Here is a 20,567-nt window from a genome sequence, read left to right as displayed (position 1 = left end):
TTAGCAATAAGTTGTAGAAGATGGATGGGGATCTAATGAAACAGCTTATTAGAAAAGAAGAGATTGAAGTTATTAATAATTTTATGGTAGGAAAAACTGGAATGGATGTATTGAGATCAGAGTTATGTATGGCTTTTTAAAAGATGCTGGTGCAAAAACTTTTTTTTTTAATATACTAGGAGGAAAAAAAAATGTCAGCATCCTTAAAATATTCCTCAGTAGTATTAATTTCAAAACCTAATAAAGATCTGATCACTCCTGGGGCTTATACCTTTGATAAATCAAGGCACAATTTTTATATCAATTATTTGCTAAGAGATTGAATAAATGTATTGGCAAATATATTAAGGTGGATCAGAGTGGTTTTACAGTAGGGAGACAGATGATAGACCTGGCTAGAAGAATACCAGATGTAGTAGAACTTATGTGTAAGGAAAAGTTAAAAGCTGGTGTAATAGCATTGGACATTTTTAAAGCCTTTGATTGTGTGGAATGGTCTATAATAAAGATGCTGATATAGATATAGAAACATAGAAACTGAGCAAGTCGGAAGGGGCCTCCTGGGCCATCTAGTCTGACGCCTGGCTCCAGCCAACTCCACTCATGACATGCCTACCATGTGCACGTCCAGCCTATCCTTGAACACCCTCACTGATGGGGCCTCAACCACCTTCCGTGGAAGTCCATTCCATACCCATAGGGTCCTAACTGTCAGGAAGTATTTCCTGGCATCCAAATTGAACCTTGGTTCCTTGAGCTTTGCTCTGTTGGAGCGCGTCCTGCCTTCCTATGCAGGGGAGAACAGGTCTCTACCCACCTCCATGTGACACCCCCAGATATTAGAAGTTGGCAGATGATTTAAAGGTATATAAACCAATTATATTCAGAAAATTTTGCAATTGTGATAGCTCATGATGGTTTAAAATTATTTCAAATATCAAACTATATTGTGTAATGAATCAAATGAGCTATATACCATACATTATATTACAGCCCAAAAAGGTGATATGGGAATATCTAGAATACCAATAAATTGACGGATTCCTTTCAAACTTTCTTTTTAAATAGGATGACAAGAAGATTGTTTAAAAGATAGAAAATTCTTCCCTTAAAAACATGGTGCAAATTTGGAACAAGCATAGGGCAAGATTTATGCCAACCCACCAAAGTGGGTACTTATTTCCATACATGTTGGGAATGTGAAAATATTATTCAATTTTGGAAAGCAGTTTTCAAGGAAATTAGCAAAATGTTAAATTTAGGTATTGAACTACACCCTGGAATTGCATTATTGTCATTATTTCATGAAAGGCAATAGAAGTGGAATATTAAAGAATTAATAGAAAAATTATTAACAGACATAAGATTAATAATGGCAAAGAATTAGATGGAAAATCTCAATTTTCAACAAAGTGAATGGGATAACAAAATTTGGAGCAGAGCTACTAATGAGAAGTTAACATGTAACATTAAGGTAAAAAAGGGTTGACAAATAAGAACAATTTTAATGACATTTGAGGATTCTTCATTGAACACTTATTAATAAAAGGAAGAGTATTAAATCTTAAGATTCTTGAATCAGATTGTAATGAAAATTATGTTCCTAAACTGGAAAGAGCGTTCATTTGATTGTGTATCTACATTAGTCCAATTCAGGTGCTCTGTGGATGAAATGACTGAATATGGAGAGGGAGCACACATGCACCCCTTTGCAAGTGTCCCTTCCGCAAAGGGTGATGGCTTAAAGAGGAGAGTCCCCTGTATCCACCTCTTCCCAATTTTCCTTCCACAGAATAGGGCTACTGCCTTTTGCACTCGCACACTAACAAATAGTACATGAAGGTAAACTTCCCAGTCCTTTCCAATGGCCTTAGTGGTGTTGCAGCCCCCTCTGAGACCTCCTCATGCCGTGAAGAAGGTACATAGTGGAAAAGCTGAAGCACAAGCTGTGGGGTCGGTAGTGGGAGCAGGGGGACTTGGCAGCCGGGATGCTGCCTTCAAACCCTGAGCTGCCCAACCCTTAAGCAGTGGTTGAATTACCAGCAGTGGGAGATGGGACAGACAGGACAGACAGGCAAAATCTTTGCCATAATATGGCTGCTAAAAGCCTGACACTGTAAGAACAGTTTTAAACTTAAGATGGGATTCCTGATTTGATCAGGAATCCATGTTACCATTCTTGCTTCCCATTTTCACCTTATAGATGCTAATGTTTGCCTGTCCTCCTGCACACACTCTTAGATATGCTGTTTTAGCAGGACACAGTTCCGAGGGTGGACCCTCTGACTGCCACTATGGACTCATCCTACCTTTCATCCCATCGTCTGAGTTCTAGTTTAGTCATTAGACCAGAAAATTAAGTGTTAGTTACTTCAAGAAAACTGGAGTTCCTGAAACTACAATTAATTTTTGTCAGCAAAATAGGGGCTTGAGCCAAATCGAAGTAAACCAGCATGCTTTTTAAATCATTGAATAACAACAATAATACACTGAAGCAGGAATACTACACATGCTTATTTAAGAATAAGCTACCTTAAACTGAAATAGGTCTCAGTAGGTATGCAAAGGATGTCAATAGAGCCGGCTGTCATCAATAGTCTTTAAAGGCTCACCATGACTGCTCAGATTAGATATCAAAGAGTGCCAGTCTCTGGGGGCTATCTTTATTACACAATTATTTCTCAGTTTTATAACACTTGGTCATAAAAGCAGAATTCTGCTGCTGGTTAATAACTTTAGCCTATGTTTTCCTTATTTCCTTTCCTTATGGCTTTTGTTTATCAAATTTAAAAAACTTCCTCAAAATATCCAATCCATTTTCAAAGTCAAGGCAACTGAACAGATTTCTAGTTGTCTTGCATACTCTCCCCTTTGACTTTTTTGTTATGTTCCAGCCTGGAACTGAAATAGATTGAATTGACCTTGTTACTACTTGATGTACACAACATTCTCAACACTGGGAAAGCTCAAAATATTTTTAATGCAGCACAAAGGTTATCTAAACAAAAACACACTGGCACTTATTGGTTGCTTATTTAGGCATGTCATGGCAAAGGGAGTGAATAAGTATGCAACCAACAAGTACCAGTTTGCTTTTGTTGACTTAATTTTTGTGCCACAATTAAAATAAAAAACATAAGGACATTAAAAAGCCATGCTGGATCAGAGCAAGGGTCCATCTAGCCAGCAGTCCATACACACAGTGGCAAACCAGCTGCCCACATGATCACTCAAGCAGGATGGGTACAAGATCCCAGCTTCCACAAGCTAACCAGCAACAGTGTATGTGGGCATGCTACCTCTGGTGAAGGAAGTAGCATTTAGCCTGTAATACTAATAGTCACTGATAGCCTTTTCTTCCATGAATCTGCTCAGTCCCTTTTAAAAGCCATCATGATGCCATCACTACTTCTTGTAGCAATAAGTTCTGCAGTTCAAATATACAATGTCTGTCCTAAACTTTTCCCCAGTCAATTTCATGGGATGTCCCTGAGTTCAGGTGTTATGGGAGAAGATGAAAAATGTCTCCCATTTTTCTCCACTCCATGCATAATTTTAAACACCTCTATCATGTCTTCCCTTACTTTCCTTTTTTCTAAGTTGAACAGGCCCAGTTGTTGCAGCTTCTCCTGATAGAGGAGATCCCATTAATTTTCATTGCCCTTCTGTGTACTTTTTCCAATTCAACAATATCACTATTCAGGTGAGGTGACCAGAACTGGCCATAATATTCTAAGTGCTGTCATACCAAGGATTTGTATAAGGGGAGTAAGATCTCAGCAGTTCTATTTACTATTCCATTCCTAATGTCTAGAATGGAATTGAACTTTTTCACAGCTGCTGTGGACTGGGCTGACATTTTCAGCAAGCTGTCTACCACTGCCCCAAGATTTCTTTTTTGCTGAGTAATTGCTAGCTCCAACACTATCAGCATATAGTTGGGAATTTTTGCCCCAACATGCATTACTCTACTCTTGCTTATATTGAACTGCATTTGCCATTTTGATGCCCGTTCTCCCAGCTTGGAGAGATCCCTTTGGAGCTCCTCACATTCCCTTATGGTTTAACCCTCCTAAAGAGTTTAGTGTCAACAGCAAACTCAGCCACTCACTACTTCTGCTTAATTCCAGATAATTTATGAATAGGTTGAAAAGGTTGCTTTTAACACAGAACCCAGCAGGACACCACTGGTTACATCTCTTCACTGGGAGAAATTGCCATTTAATTCCACCCTCTGTTTTCTGTCTCTTAACTAATTAGTAATCTATAACAGGACCTTTCCTTTTAATTCTCTGTGTACTTAGTTTGCTCAGGAACTTTTGGCTGGGGACTTTGTTAAAAGTCTTTCGAAAGTAAACAATGTTTACTGGATTGCCTATCTGTGTGATTGTTGACACTCTTATAAACACCAGTAGGTTAGTGAGACAAGACTTTACCCTATGGAAATCACGCAAACTCTTTCTCATCAGAGCTTGTCCCTCTGTGTGCTTACAGATTCTATATTTAATGATGCTTTCAAGCAGTTTACCCGTAACAGATGTTAAGCTGATTGGCCTGTAATTTCCCAGATCCCCCTAGATCCCTTTTAAAAACTGGAGTTACACTGGCCATTCTCCAATCCTCTGGAACAAGGGCTGTCTTTAGAGACATATTAAATATTTTAGTAAGAAGGGCAGCAATTTCATGTTTTAATTCTTCAAGGACTCTAGGATAGATGCCATCTGGACTGGGTGATTTGCTGACTTTCAGATTGTTGACAATGTTGAGAACTTCTTCCTTTATTACTAATATCTGACTTAATTCATCAGACTCCCTTCCAAATGCATAAGCTCAGGGACCATAATGTGCCCTCCATCCTCCTCTGTGAAGTCTGATTAAAAGAATTCATTCCTCTTCTCTGCAGTCCCCTTGCCCGCCTCCCTGTTAGTGCACCTTTAATCCTATCAGTGTCCAACTGCTTCTGTAGCTGCTTTCCTACTTTTGATATATTTGAAAAATTATTTATTGTTGGTCTTGATGTCGCTAGTGATATGCTTCTCACACTGCTCCCTTGCTTCTCTGATTGTCTGCTTGGGACTCCTTTGTGCAGGCTTGTGGTCCATTCTTTCCATTTGGGAAACACTTCTATTTCTTGAAGGAAGCTTTTTTCTCCTTAATTATTTCCTTACCCTGCTCATTAACCATGCTGGTGATTTTCCTGGACTTTGTGCTGCCTTTCCTCACTTGTGGAATAGATTTTATCTGTGCCTCTACGATGGGGTTTTGAATAATCTCTTTGAAGTTTCTTGGGTCCCTTCTCCAGCTTCTGTTTAACCAGTTCCTTTAATTTTGGGAAGTTTCCTCTTTGAAGTCAAATGCAACTGCGTTCCTCCTCTTTGGCAGTCCTGGTCAACTCTACCTAAGACTAAATCCAGGACTGCCTCCCCTCTGGTTGGTTCCACAACTATCTGTTCCAGGCAGGACACAGTCATTTAGGACATTGAGAAAGTTAACCTATCTGTCAGAACAGGAACATAGGTTTATCCAGTCAATCTGTGGAGAGTTGAAGTCCCCTATTATTATAGAACTGCCTTTGCTGGAGGCCTTCCTGACTTCACAGTTTGCACCTTCCCAGTGTTGCATATTTTGTTATCAATTAAATCCATCACAGTTCCTGGCTGTGACATATCCAGATACAGAAAGAAAGGGTAGTGGTGGTGAATATTTCTACAAGCATACTCCATTCGTACCATCCTTTGTTGCAAATCTTTCAAACTAATCTATTACTAACACTAAAAGAATTTGTAATGATTTCTGTCCTGCCTTTATTCTGATTGCAGGATTAATCATTAAACAAGTTTCTCTGCCCGATTTCTTTCCTGAGCATAATTACCTGCATATCCTGCATTGCACATCCAATTCACATGGGTTCACAACCCTTAGCAGAGACTATTGGGTGATGCCATGTGGCAGCGGAAAGTCCCTTTTGGCCAGCCCCTGATGCAAATGCTCTTTTTAATCCCTAGCACAGCATTTTTAAACATCATAACATAATCATGCTATTTTTAAGGAAGAAAAGAGTAGGATAGGTTCTTTTCTCTGGGGTTTAGTTCTCAGTATTTCAAGGTGGGACAATCTCAGAATGCAGGTGCATATTCACAGGACTGAACACTGTTTCATAGTGAAAAAATATGCATAAAATCTGTTCCTGTGATAATTATTTAAGAGTATTTTTGGATTGCCTCTCCACTCAGACAGGGAAAAAGGATTAGAATACTTAACCATGCAAACACATACCAGTGCCCACTAGCCATACCTCTTTAGCAGGAGGGACATGCAAGATGCATCAGGTAAGAAGAAGAACTTTGTGCAGACTCATTCCAGGGGGGAAGAACTTTCAGACAGTGGCTCCCAAGCCAAGAAGCCTGCCAGGCAGCTAGAGCCCTTCTCCCCAATACCTGATTTTCTCTGTGCTGGAGATTTAAGAGTACTCGTCCTTGTAAAGCTCCCATGCATAGCCTGAAGGAACATAACCTATACATAGGCTTACCACTCCTGTGTGTATTACGCCCAAGCTGTAGACCACATGTGTTTGCTTTTGATGATCATTAATCTCTCTGGCCAGCTTGTTCTGAATATTGGAAGAAAGATTAAAGTAGGCAGTGTCTATCTAAGACACACATTCCTTGGCTTAGAAAAGGAAAGGTAGAGTTTCCACCTTGTGCTGTGACCAGTGCCATCATTATTATACCAGATTTGAAAAGGAAAACAAACAGATGTTCTTTAAGTATGCTGCTACTTTGCAATTTAATCTGAATGTGCCCAAGGGTAGGCAGTTGGACCTTTTAAAACCTAACATTCTCTTAATAAAATATCTCTCCCCCCTCCCCTCCCCCCAATTGCTGTCCTTGTTTAAATTGGTACTTTTCACTGCCAAATTTTCAAGCAGGAATTTCCCAGGAAATTACCGCAAAGAAAAATGCTGATTTTCTGCCCACAACTAAACCATAAACATATGTTTCTAAAGGAATATTGCTCCCAGTGTAGATCAGCAGTGCCTTCTGGGTTCTGTGTTAATAGGAGGCAAGGGAAAGAACCTCATGCTTCCTTGCTGCTGTGAAGGACCCAAGCCAGGAGGCCACTTTATCCAGTAGCCAAGGTGCATTTGCTCTGAGCAATCACAGGGTGGCAGCATAAAAGTCGGATCCTTCTATTGTAGGACTCTGAATTACTAACGAGAGACTGTCCTTGCAGTTTAATGAATCATAACGTTTCTTCACGTTGGTGTTTTTCATACTCGCCTGGAACAGTTGGAGGAAGCTTATATTTATCTTTCCATTAATGATTTGCTACATTTTATAAGCTTTCCTCAGCTGTGCACATTTAAAGCACTTGTTTTTATTTTACGAAATAAAAAGCATTTACTACTTTGAGCATGAATATTCCAAGATGAGTCTATAGGGCTGCAATCCTGTGCACACATACCCTTTCCAGGAGTAACAGTCACGGTAGCAGAAGAAAATGGTTATCTCTGATGGCGATGGGAGAGGAGAAACTCCGGAAGGGCAGCTACTGGGCAGCCTTGGGATCTGAAAGCCACTCTAGTGGAGGCTCTGCCACAGACAACAGTAGTGACACTCCAGCTAACTCTGGTCATTGCTGGGCAATGGTCAACTGCTTTGGAATGTTCTTACCTTGGAGACCCTATGATGAACCCAGAACAATTCAAGAGATTGAAGATGAGACTCCCACATCAGAAGGGACTCAATCAACTACTGGGGAACAGTAAAGGACAAGTACGGATGATGCTGTTCCTAATGACACAACTAGAACAAAGCTGAACGAAAGTCTAGTGGCTGACATTCACAGAGGCAAAAGAAAAGAGCCAGTGTGGTGTAGTGGTTAAGAGCATGGGACTGGGACTCAGACCACCTGGGTTCTAGTCCCCACTCAGCCATGGAGCCAACTGGGTGACTTTGGGCCAGTCACAGACTCTCAGCCCAACCTACCTCACAGGGTTGTTGTTGTGGGGATAAGATGGAGGAGGAGAATGATGTAAGCTGCCTTGAGCCCGTTGTAGGAAAAAGGTAGGATATAAATAAAAAAAAATCAAAAAGTCTGATGCTGCACAACACATGCAACTGGAACACAAAACTGGAGAAGTATGAGTCAAGGCAAACTGGAAACCACGAAGCAAGAAATGGAATAGCTAAACATCTCAGTGCTTGGTGTAAGCAAACTAAAGTGGACTGGAATGGGGCATTTTCAACCAGACAAATACGAAGTGTTTTACTCTGGAAATGACAAAATCAGAAAAAATGAATTGGCTCGCATACAGGGGCAAGATGTAGCACAGGCTGTAAGAGGGTATTATGCAAAGTCTGAACAAATGATATCAGTTAGAATTCTCAGAACATCTATCAATGTAACAATCAAGTTTATGCTACAACAACAGATGCTGAAGAAGAGAAAAATGATAACCCACAAACAAGGCATGTTGATCATCAGAGGTGACTGGAATGCAAAAATGGGAAACAAAGCAGAATCACATCTTATGGGGGAATTTGGCCTAGAGTCAGAAACAAAGCAGGAGAACAACTCATAGGATTCTGTGAAAGCCAATAATCTGTTTATTGCAAATACATACTTCAGGCAACCAGTCAGATATCACCATGGATATCACCAAGACAGAAACCAAATAGACTGTGTACTTGGAAGTAGAACATGGAAAACTTGTATTCTTACTGCCAAAACAAGACCAAGAGCAGATTGTAACTTTAACATCAAAAATCATAGTAAAGCTGAAAAAGACCAGTATGAGTCCCATAGTACCAAAATACAACGTAGATGGCATTCTTGAGGAACTGAAAGTCCACATAAAGAACAGATTTGCACTACTAAACTCAACTGACCATTAACCAGAAGAACTGTGGACTGAAATCAGAGACATTGTTAGGGAAGAATGCCAACAGACAATTACTGTAGCAAAAGGAAAGAAGGGTTAGATGGCTGATAGACAAAACACTCACTGTAAAGGACAGAGAGAAACAAAAGGTGACAGAATCTTGAATGCAATTTTTTAGGGGCTATCACGTAGAGACAAAAAGAACTATTAGAAGGACAAATGCAAAGAAATAAAAGAGTACAACAAAGCAGGAATAACAAGATTCCTCTTCCAGAAGATCCAAGAAAACAGGGGAATTCAAATCTAGATTAGGAATGTTGAAAGAGCAACGGGAACAATCTACCTGACTAGTATAAAAAAGTGAGAAAGTAGGCACCAGACATGGAAAAAAACTACAGAAGAAATGACAGATTTGTCAAAGGAGGAAGAATCTGAAATATTACAAAGTGAAGTGAAAGCTGCTCTGAAAGTACTTGGAGGGAATAATGCCACTGGAGCAGGCAGGGTACCAAGCTGCAGAGACTGAATTGGTCCATATCCTAACAAGAATATGCCAGGAAATATAGAAAACAAAACAATGGTCCACACCCATGTGTTCAATATACATTCTAACCCTTGAGACAACAGATGCTAAGGAGTGTAGCAACTATAGGACCATTGCACTAATTTCCCACACAGGCAAAGTGATGCTTGAGGTGTGGAATTTTAGCCTACATGGAGCAAGAAATGCCTGATGTTCAAGCTGGATTCTGAAGCAAAGTGATTTCTTATAGGCAAAGGTGTTGGACAAGGATATATTTTGTCTCCCTGTCTGTTCAATCCATACACAGAATGTATTATAAGGAGACCTGGATTAAGATCAAAGGAATGATATTCATGTAAGACACATCAATAATTTAACACGTGCAAATGATACCCTATCTGCAAAAAGCAGCTATGAATTGAACAACTTCTGATAAAAGTGAACTAAGAAAGTGCAAAAATACAACCACAGCTGAACATTAAGAAATCATAAATCATGACAACAAAAGAATTACGCCATTTTAAGGTCAACGGTGAAGAAATTGAAACTGTGAAAGATTTTGCATGCACTGACATAATCATCAATTCAGATGAAGACTGCAGCCAGGAAAGTAGAAGAAAACTGAGATTTGGAAGGGCAGCAATGAAGGAACTAGAAAATATCACCAAGTGTAAGGATATTTCACTAGAGACCAAGGCCAAGATCATTCTCACTATTTTCAATCACTATGCATGGGTGTGAAAGCAGGACAGTGAAGAAAGCTAACAGGAACAAAATGGATGCAGTCAAAACATAATGCTGAAAAAGTGCTTTGCAAATATCCTAGACTGGGAGAAAGATGAACAAGTGAGCCTTAAATCAAATCAAGTCAGAACGGACAGTCAGCTGAAAGGGATAATTTAACTTGGAATCCCGTATTGAGCAAGGGGTTAGACCTGATGACCCTCTGGCCCCTTCCAACTTTACTTTTCTATGATTCCTTGGAAGCAAAAATGACAAAGCTAAGGCTGTCATTCTTTGGGCACATCATAAGAAGGCAAGATACTCTGGAGAAGACCATCATACTAGGGAAAATGAGAAGGCAGAAGAAGAAGACGAGTTAACTTGGGCAAGCTACCAAGGTCAGGACAATTGGAGGGGTTTCATTCATAGGGCTGACATAAGTTGGAGACGGCCTGACAGCATATAACAACAATTTGATATCTGGTGCAATATTAGGATAGGATTTCTCTGTTAATTGGATTATCTATTGTTTTGAATAAGGTTTTTAAAATTTGCTTATCAGTTCCACTATCATTTTCATCTACTCTTTTGATTTGGTTGGTTTCCACCCATATTTTATTAAAACATAACAATTTATTGTAAGCTGCATTGGATGTCCGAACACTTCAATTGGTGCAAAATAGAGCTGCCAGGTTGCTGACGGGGACGGGGCGTTATGCTCACATGACTCCAGTCCTCCGTCAGCTTCACTGGCTTCCCATTGAAGCCCGGGCCCAATTCAAGGTGTTGATTATGACCTATAAAGCCCTAAATGGCTTGGGTCCTGGCTACCTGAACGAGCGCTAACGTCCGTATATGCCCGACCGCCCTTTGAGATCTGCAGGAGAGTCCCTTCTCCGGGAACCCTCCATGAAAGAAATTAGGAGAGTAAGTACTCGGAGGAGGGCTTTCTCTGTGGTGGCACCCAACCTATGGAATTCACTCCCCAAAGAGGTCCGCCTGGCACCGTCATTACTGGTTTTTCGGCGCCAGGTAAAGACCTTTTTATTTAAACATCATTTTAATTGTTAAAACATATGATCTGGCCAGGGCAACTTCTTCTTCCTTCTCTTTCTCCTCCTATATTTTTATTTACTTAATTTATACTGATAATTTTAATCTTATATTTGTAAATCAATGTATTTTTTGTATTTTTGTATTTAATGGTAATTTATTATGTGCTATTGTATTTCAATGTATTTTATCGTGTTGTAAGCCGCCCCGAGGTTTCGGCAAGGGGCGGCATAGAAATGTAATAATAATAATAATAATGATGATGATGATGATGATGTTATGTGAAAGGCAAGGAATAAACAGTGTAGATAAACAAACAAATCTAGGAAATATGTTCCTCTTAGCATAAACAGGTATTGTCTGTCTTCAAATACTGAGATAGGTGGCTCAAGTTGGAGGAAGCTGAAAATCTATTTTTCTGATCTATGGCATAGATCAAGAATATGTATTGTATACCATGCATTACTTAGTGTTTTCATCCTAAATGCATAATAAAAATAACCTAAAATTCTTCAACAAATACTTAATTTTGATACTTTATAGCATTGGAAGAATGGATACTGTTTTAATTTTGGTGCTTATTTTTGACCCCCACCATGCATCTAAGAAGAAATAATATGGTCTTCCATGGGTGTAGTCTTTAACCTTTTTACTGTTAGGCCTTTTGCTCTCTGGCTGAAGTCTTCAGCACAGGGCTGAGGAACCTCTGGTCCAGAGGCTATGTAAGCTGGTCCCCATCAGGCCTACCAGCTGCCCTACCTTATTTTCAGCCACTGATCAGAGATAAGACCATTTCTCAGCTCTCCTGCATTAAGACATTCTGAAAGTTTCCACTGCTGTCCATCAGCCAACAGGCAAGGACATTTCTGTTCAAGGATGCCTTCACCAAGTAAGCTGATCTCTTGGGCTTTGTGTTGTTTCCTTCTGCAATTTTTCACGTTTAATCTGTGTTTTAAAGATATTATTATTTTAATCAAATTTTATCTATATGTTTATAAAGTTCCCATCATTTTTAGCCACTTTGAGTTGTAGAAGTGGGATATGTTCAGACTTTCAATATTTTCCCGGTCAACTAGGCTGGGTGGGAAAGTAGACCAATGTATGTGTTGTGCACATTCTTAAGTTAGTGCACATTCTTAAGAAGACTCAAGATGTTGCGAATCACACCTCCCTGTGATAACTCCTGGTGTCGCCTGTTTCTGTTATATCACACATTTAGCTCTGATGCAAGATGGAGCCTCTGCCTATTGTAAATCAACACCAAAGCAAGCCGATAAGTATTTGTTAATTGGTGCATCTGTGTTTGTTCTAATTTACATACACAGTAATTGGAAAGGTTTCTATTTCCCTCTATAAACCATAGAATGTTATGTAAGCAAGTGGCCCTTCTTTGTGAGTGGGGATGTTTCTTTTTTTCAGGGACACCCTCTCAGTTTCAGCTCTCTTCATCCTGCAGATGCTGATATGATTCCTCAGTTTAAACCTACTTGGAGGAACCTAAAACAGAATGAATTTCCTTTTCTTAAACAGTATCATTTTCTTGGTGGAAAGGTGGGGATACAAATAGAATAAACAAATAAATTATTTTAATTTCTTATTTATTTATGGTATTGCTATCCCACCTTTCTCCTTTTCAAGGAAGTCAAGGTAGCTTACATAATCTTTCTGCTCTCCATTTCATCCTCATGAAAACCCTCTAAAGTAGGTTAGACTTAGAGTCAGTGACTGGCCCAAATTCATTCAGTGACTTGGGACTAGAAGCTAGATTTCCTGCCTCCCAGTTTAACTCTGTAACCACTGTGCCACACTGGCTCTTTCTAATGGCTGGGGGGAGCTGCTGGGGAGGGAACAGTTAACCCTCTCCTTGCCAAAGTGTGATTCTCTCTTTCAAAATGCCTTTGTTCACAAAGCTAAAATATCCTTTGTAAGTCCTTTGCATTCCCTCACATCCTGGGAAAGATCAGCATTGTCAACACTGTGTCTAACAGGGCAATTCAATGTGTTTATCTAGAAATAAGACCCTCTGAGTTCAGTGGGGCTTTTCGTCTTGTAAATGCTTTTAGATTTGGTTCCTTATTATGCAGTTTTCTTATATAGTACAAGTGAGTATATTTGCTCTTGTTCCCTGGGCAAATAGAACTGGCCATGGAAAGTGTGAGTGAGGTATCAGTGCTACAAGAAAAGCAAGGACTGGGCGAAGGACAACACCCGCTTTCCGTCACATTGCTTTAATAGAGAGCTGCAACTGTTGCTTTGGAAGCATACAAGCTGGCCATTTGCAATGCATGCAGGTTATTGCACAACCAAAGTGTTGCATCTACTTTACGGCACACTTTCGGTTTTTGTCATAAATGTGTGGCTTCTGTCTTGCCTTTCATTGGGCTTAGCATTAGTTCACCTTACAGATTATCAATGCTCTGTGAGGTGTGTGCACACACAGCTTCTATAAATGGTTACACATGTTAGGCAGGATCCAAAGAATCATGCAAGTAGCTCTGTAACCCCTTGTGCACTTTGGACTTGCTACTCTCAAAGCCATATACTAGCTGCCTTGGAAAATGAAGATAGAGAAGTGATGTGGGCTTTCCCCACTTCCTTCAGCGGTGTTGCTGACAGATATGCTGCAAAAGCTGCTTGCATCTTTTAATGACCCTCTGATCTTTTGCTGAGAATTCACTGAAGGTGTAGGTCATAAAGATTATTTTAGCAGTGCTGCAAACATGAAAGGATCAGTGATCATTTCCTGTAAATTGGGAATTGTCAATAACTTTCTATTTATAATAGCTGTTCCATCCACTGAGGAAAACTAAACTCTGTTCATTAGGTACATTATGGATGGTTTGAAAATTGTGGATTAAATCTAGCAAGTACAGAAATTAATAATGTGAGTAGGTTAACAAACCATGTTTATCTGGAGCTCCCTAACATTGTGCATCAAAGATGACCTCACATTATTAATGTAAAGGTGCTAAACATGTAGCAATGGCATAAATTCCACAATGATGTTCTCCTGGCATCACACTGGAGAAGCATGCTGCCAAAAAGAGCTCCCTGGCCTAGAGGGAGGAGTACAGTAGCTGATGCCTGCAGACAAGTTTTCCAGACTTCTTGCAAACAGAGGGCTGAATCTCCTAGCAAATTGAATATAGCCTGCAGCAGAAAACAGGAGAGTGTGGCAGTCATCCTGAAAACAAAATTTTGCCAGGCAAAAAGCCAGAGCCAGAGAAGGAAGGAAGGATTCCTGTTCCAATTAGAACAACCAGTCAGATCCTTAGTCCAGGAGGTGAGATGAAGACCACATGTAGACGACGTAGGCGCTGACATCATGCTTTATGTGCTGCTAATCTGTTGCAGAGCTAGGTTTAAGGGGTTGCCATTAATATACAAAACTCCATACAACTCAGGACCAGAATACTTCAAGGAATATCTCCCCCTTATACCAATCTCCCTGGCCACTATGATCCTCAGGGGAGGCCCTGGGGTGTGCGCGAGGGCCTACAAATTTGGACATCCCAGAGATCAGTCTCCACAAAGATGCCTGCTCTGTGGAATGATCTTCCTTCTGAGATGCATCTGCCCTCATTCCTGGCTTATGTTAGGCATGTACTGAACATGTACCTGTTTCCTTTGGCTTTCTTCCAGCCATAAGCTTTGTTCCTGCCTCATGATAACTTTTTTTCTGTATGTGTATTTGTATATACAGTGGTACCTTGGCTCACGAAATTAATCCGTTCCAGGACTCTGGTCGTGACCCAAATTGGTTGTGACCCAAGTCAAATTTCCCCATAAGGTTCAATGTAAATAAGGTTAATCTATTCTGTAATAAGGTTAATCTGTTAAAAATTATTTTTAATCACAAAAATTTGAAACAAAGTAACAAAGAACAACAAAGTAACAAAGTACAGTACAGTAGAGAACACTAACCTAGGTGGTGGGGGAGGTTATTGTTTGGAGGGAGAGTCCTTACAATAATTGTGCAATAGCGATTGTGCTGTGGGGGGGGGCATAGGGGCGATCGTGGTCATTACCCAATGTGGAGTTCGCCAACTGAGGCAATTTTTTCCTGAAATTTCTGTTCGCGACCCAATTTGGTCGTGAACTGAGCTGTTCATGAGCCGAGGTACCACTGTAGTTTTTGTTTGTTGGTTTTCTTTTGTAAACACCACTGGAATTTATTTCAAATGAAAAGCAGTCTTTCTTTTATCACATTTCCATATTACTCCTTAGTGACAGCTCTCTTTGGATAAAGATGTATAAATTTTGCTAATGGATAAATATGTGCAGGGCACTCCCGATGACTAAAGGGAATCAGGGTCAGGGTGCAGATATATCTTCCAGTATCTCAGCCCTCTTATGCTTGTTCTCCTGATCTGCATTCAGCACAGATGTTGGAAGAATGGAAGACTATGAGCAGAGAGCTCTGCATGTACACACTGTCCCTCTTCGAATGTCCATGCACAGTCTTTGGAAGTGAGGCTGGGAGGCAGGTGATGGAGGGAGTAGTGACTCAGTTATTGTTAAGCACATGGAAGCCCCTCTGTGTGCACAGTGTGGGAAGGGGCAACAATTCTTCACCAGGGCTAATGATCCCACCAGCCAATGTTCAGAAACTGACATGCAACACATTTGTATTGGCACTGAGTATTTGTCAGAGTGAGCCCTGTTATCTGAGTATTTTGGAACATTATTTACTTCGAACTCTCCCTCATTTATTATCAGCACTAATTAGGTAACTTGCAACATTTTATACATTGCAACATTCATAAATAATTATAAGATACACGTTTTTTCAGGACAGGATATTGTCTGCAACTGAAACAACTGAGACAGGAATGCAAATAAAGATAAATGGAGCGGCACTGGTGTAAATAAAAAATCCAAAGGATTATTTAAGACCTGTGCGGGGGTGGGGGAAATCACACCAATCCACACAAAGAACAAATGAAGTATTTTAAATGTTGCAGTTGCACAAGGGACAGAAAGCCAGATGTTCCACATTTTTAAGGGAACTGAATGGACTAGAACATCTGATTTAGATGTTTGTTTGTAATATCCAGATTCTGATGCTTGAAATAGCACTGTGGATTGAAGGAGCCATGAATATGATCCTGCCTGGGTGATGGGGCATTCCTATTTCCTCCTGTACACTGCAGCATGCTTTCTAGCCCCCACCCTAATATGCTCTTGGCTGTCATAGGAATGGCATGCAATGGGGATCGTAGGGTTGCAGATGCAAAGAGATATTGGTGAAATTCTGAGCACAGACAGGCATGCTTGCTATTTGGATCCGATTAAAAAATGCCCATTTGAGAAGCTGTTTGCGGGGATTGTGGAGCTGTAGTGAGCTGGTAAAGGGATCAAGCCTTTGGCTTCTAGGCATTGGGTGAGCGGCCTTCGTATCTTGCAGATTCTCAGTTCTGAGGTCAGAGGCAGCACTCTCACCTCAGAGCTGGGAATCAGAGCTCCATTCTCCCTCCTCACCCTGCTGGTGTATAAGAGCCAAGCCAGCTGTTCTCTGGGAAAGCAAAGTCAGAGAGAGGGGATAGCGGGTGATTCAGTGCACAGGGAAGGAAATATCCTGCTGCCTCTCCAGCCTCTTTCCCTCACCCTCCAAGATACTTTGGCTAACCAGGCCAAAACAAAACACTATTTAATGAAATGCAGGGCCTCTACCACTTCTCCACTCTGTGGAGAATACCACAGATGATACCCACAACCCTCTGAATTCTGAGGTTATGGGCATTTCATCCCAAACATTTTATTTTTAAAAATGTGCATTTCTAATATAAGGGCCATGACTTCAGATGAAGTAAGAAAAATATAATTTTAAATAGATTATTTACTAACAGGGGCAGCAGTAGACCTTTATAATGTTAGATGTACATCTCTCTGCACTCTGGCCCTCAAAAGCACTTACGCTAATGCAGTTTATGGAAATCATCCAATCAGTTTTTTCTGCTGGCCAACCATTTGCAATCATTTAGAGGACAGAGATTATATATATACACTTATACATATATATTGTGAAGAGCCATGAAAATGTAGGAAGCAATTTGAACATGTCCTTTGTTATTTCTCTTGGCAACTTTTACATAAACAATGAAATTGCTAAATGTCAATGGATTTGCATTCAATGTTATACTAAATTTCAGTTGCTTCATATGCAAAACCTGTTTTAATCCTTATAGTGTGAATGCATATACATTGAAGAAATGCAATTTGTAAATGCAATGTAAGATGTTGGGGTAGGAATAAGAAACCTATATTGCCATACAGATAGGATTTGAAGCCACAGAGCTCATGAAGGTGTGTGTATGCATTCATGTGGGAAAGCAGTGCTAAGGGCTAACTGTAGGAACATACCTTGAGTCATGCTGGATTAGACAAAAGGGCCATGCAGTCCAGTCTGCAGCTCCCACAGCAGCCAACCAAATGCCTCAACACGCAGCCCAGAAGTAGGATAGGAATGCATTACACTCTCCTGCCTGGGCATCTTAGTAACTGGTATGTTGAGGCCTTTCCATCAAACACCCCCAATCAGCTATCTTAGGCAACATGTGCAAGGGTCAACGCTCTTCTCCTAGCACCAGTTTGTAGTTATTTCTTAAACATGGATCTCTTTCCAGATAAATATGGAAAATGACCCTCACTTGAGCTAAATATGATCACAGGATTGTAGTCACAAGGAATAGCAAGGACACATAAAGGAGTTAGGCAGTTACGGGCCAAGTAACAGCCACAGTAGAACTGTGTAATCTTTGAAATGGAGGTGTTCTTAAAAGACACTTCCCTAATGTACAAACCGAGCATAGTCATTCAAGAAAGTATTATAAAGATGTACTATGAGCCTTTGAAAGCTAACACATTAAAAAATAGTAGTGACCTCTTCAAAGGACTTATTTTGTGGGCTAAAAAAGTGCTCTTACATGTAATATGAGGAGAGTTCGGTTCTTTCTGTGTGCCTTTCACATGTAATTGCATGAAAAATCAGGGTCTTTTTGTTGGTAGCATGTGCCACTGCCTGATTTTTTTTTTTTTTTTGGCAGCCATGACTCCTCCATGGTAAATGGTCCCGAGAGTCGTTAAGATTGCCAACTTATTTCTTGACAGAGTTCCTGTGCCTGGCTAGTAGCCAAAACTCCAGCAGCAGGTGAAGCGTTTCCTGTCTCCGCATTCCGTGCTCTGAAAACGCTGAATTCTGCCGTCAAGCAGTTCTGCCCGACATGCACCCAAGTTCTGCTCGAGTTTTCTTTTGCAACCGCCGGGCCTCTCAAGTCAAGGCCACAACGTGTGCGTTACGCGGATTCCCCGGAGCCACGGGTGTATCGAAGTCATAGAGCAAACAGAATAAAACAAACAGTGGCCTGAATATACAGACGGCGTGACTTAGCCATCAAGTCAGAACGGTTGTTCTTCCTCTCCTCCTCTCCTGGAACCTGCCTTTTGTGACATCTTGCCAGACGGGGAGCTCGAGAGATCTCGAAAGCTTGCACTCCTTTCGTGATCTTTTGGTTGGCCTTACAGAAGTATCACACCAATATGCATTTTGAAATCAAGAGAGGCGTTCTGAAGCACACGCCTTAAAATCGCCCACCTAAGCCATCGAATCCATCACAGGATGTGGGAGGAGGGAGGAAGAAAGCACGCTATGCTCTGTCAATACGCCAGCGATAACTTGATGTGTGAGAAAGAGCTCAGTAACAAACCAAAGAAAGAAGCGTGCTGGCGGACCGCCCTCCCGCTTCACTTCCTCACACCCGCTCGCTCCCCGAACCGCAGACGTCGCCGAATGCTTCGGTTTGACGCGCCCTCCCTCTCTTCCCCTTTCTCCTCCTCCTCCTCGTTGACCCTCCCTCGTCCGCGCTCCGGCGGCGAGGGAGGGACGGAAGAGGCGGCCATCTTGGGCTCGCTCGCTCGCTGACTGGGGCTGTGCGTGTGTGAGCGAGCGTGGGGGGGAGGGGAGCAGGCAAGGCACGGCACGGCACGGCAGGCGGAGGCTGGGGCAGGGAGTGACTGGCTCCTTTGCGGAAGTGGGCGGCTGCACTCCCCCAGAGTGGAAGGAGGGAAGCGAGTCCCGCGGGGTCCTCCGCACCTTCTCCCCAGCGCCGTCTTGACCCGAGGAGGATGGCAGGGCGGCTCCCGGCCTGCGTGGTGGACTGTGGCACAGGGTGAGCGCGGAGGGATGAATGGGCGAGGGAGCCGGCGGCGGCGCTGCTTGGCTGTTGCTGCTGACAGTTTGCTCCCAGGCGCCGGAGGGAGAGGGCGGGGAAGGCTGCAGTTGCCTTTGCCTTGAACGCTGTACAGGGGGAGGCCATTGCCTGGTCTGCTCGCGCTGGAGAGGGGCTTGTGATCCATCGGCTCTGCAGGCACCGACCGAGCGCTTCCTTTCATCCCGTTCCCACCCGCACCTCGCTCCTCTCCCTCCCACCCATTGTTGAGTGCTGCGTCCCCTTTCAACTTGTAGGAACTGTGTGTGTAGGAAGTGGAGTGAGGTGGGGTGAGAGAGGGGGTTGACCTCCCCCGTTGCTGTCTGGCTGGCATTTTGACGGGAGCAGTTTATCCAATCGCGCTTTCTCTGTCTTTAGGTTTCCACCTTCAGAAATGTAGCTTTCTGGGAGGAAGGAGTTACACCCTAAGCAACCCAGTTTCCCTTACCTTCCCGTTTGAAATATGTGGGATCGGCCCTTACTCATTCCCCCGAGGCTTCGGCCTCTCGGGAAGGGAGGTTGTATTGTCTTCCCGTCGTAAAAGTCAGTGGAATTGCAGTTGCTATAGTTTTAATTCATTGTGTGCTCGGCAGGACGGCGGAACATTTTGCACTCGGGGAACGGGGCAGCCTTTGAAAATGGGCGCTGGGGCTAAAATCAGCACCCCACACACAGCCACACTTAGCTTTGGAAATAACTCAGCTTCCTCCCTCACCCGCCATTCATTCCATTGGCCCCAAATTTCCCCTAGTTCGCCCTTTCAAGACGCGGTGGTTCTTCCTTTTTTGAAATGGAAATCATAGAGCTTTCATAGAGCTTCGGCACAGAATCTATCAGTGGAGACCGTAATCCTTTATTTAAAAAAAAAAATCTAAGCTAGCTAATATATAATTAAACTTGTTTTAAATTATATATTTTAACCATGAAGTTTGGCATTTTAGTGTGGGGGCTTCATTTGCAATGCCATACTTTTTCCATATGTGTCATTTATTCAGCATTACTTCTCCCTGTGTGGGTGAAAAAAAAAAGTCCACCCTCTTTAGTGAGCAAGCGCAGAGGAACTTCCTTAGTTTTGTCAAAAGCTCTTCCTCCTTTTCAGCCTTTTATACCTTATAAGGCAGTTTTCAGTGTCAAACCTGAACCAAATCTTTCTTGGAAGCTTCTTTTCTTATTTAGC

At 41.8% G+C, this 20,567-nt stretch overlaps 1 protein-coding gene and 1 long non-coding RNA gene across 2 annotated transcripts in view; both read left to right on the top strand.

Moving 5' to 3' along the window:
* Positions 1-18,556, top strand: part of LOC123027360 — a 32,342-nt gene extending 13,786 nt beyond the window's left edge. The window contains exon 2 of the long non-coding RNA XR_006415504.1: positions 18,230-18,556. This is a non-coding gene — a long non-coding RNA (uncharacterized LOC123027360). The remainder of the gene's footprint in view (positions 1-18,229) is intronic.
* A 586-nt stretch (positions 18,557-19,142) lies between these two features.
* Positions 19,143-20,567, top strand: part of ACTR3 (actin related protein 3) — a 40,168-nt gene continuing 38,743 nt past the window's right edge. Inside the window, exon 1 of the mRNA XM_044438130.1 lies at positions 19,143-19,351. Coding sequence (XP_044294065.1) covers positions 19,308-19,351 — 44 coding nt within the window. The 5' untranslated portion in view covers positions 19,143-19,307. The remainder of the gene's footprint in view (positions 19,352-20,567) is intronic.

This window comes from Varanus komodoensis, unplaced genomic scaffold, assembly GCF_004798865.1.
Source record: "Varanus komodoensis strain SLA01 unplaced genomic scaffold, ASM479886v1 scaffold32, whole genome shotgun sequence".
In the NCBI taxonomy this organism is placed as follows: domain Eukaryota; kingdom Metazoa; phylum Chordata; class Lepidosauria; order Squamata; family Varanidae; genus Varanus; species Varanus komodoensis.
Note: the sequence above shows the minus strand (reverse complement) of the source record. Positions and strands in the feature narration are given on the sequence as shown.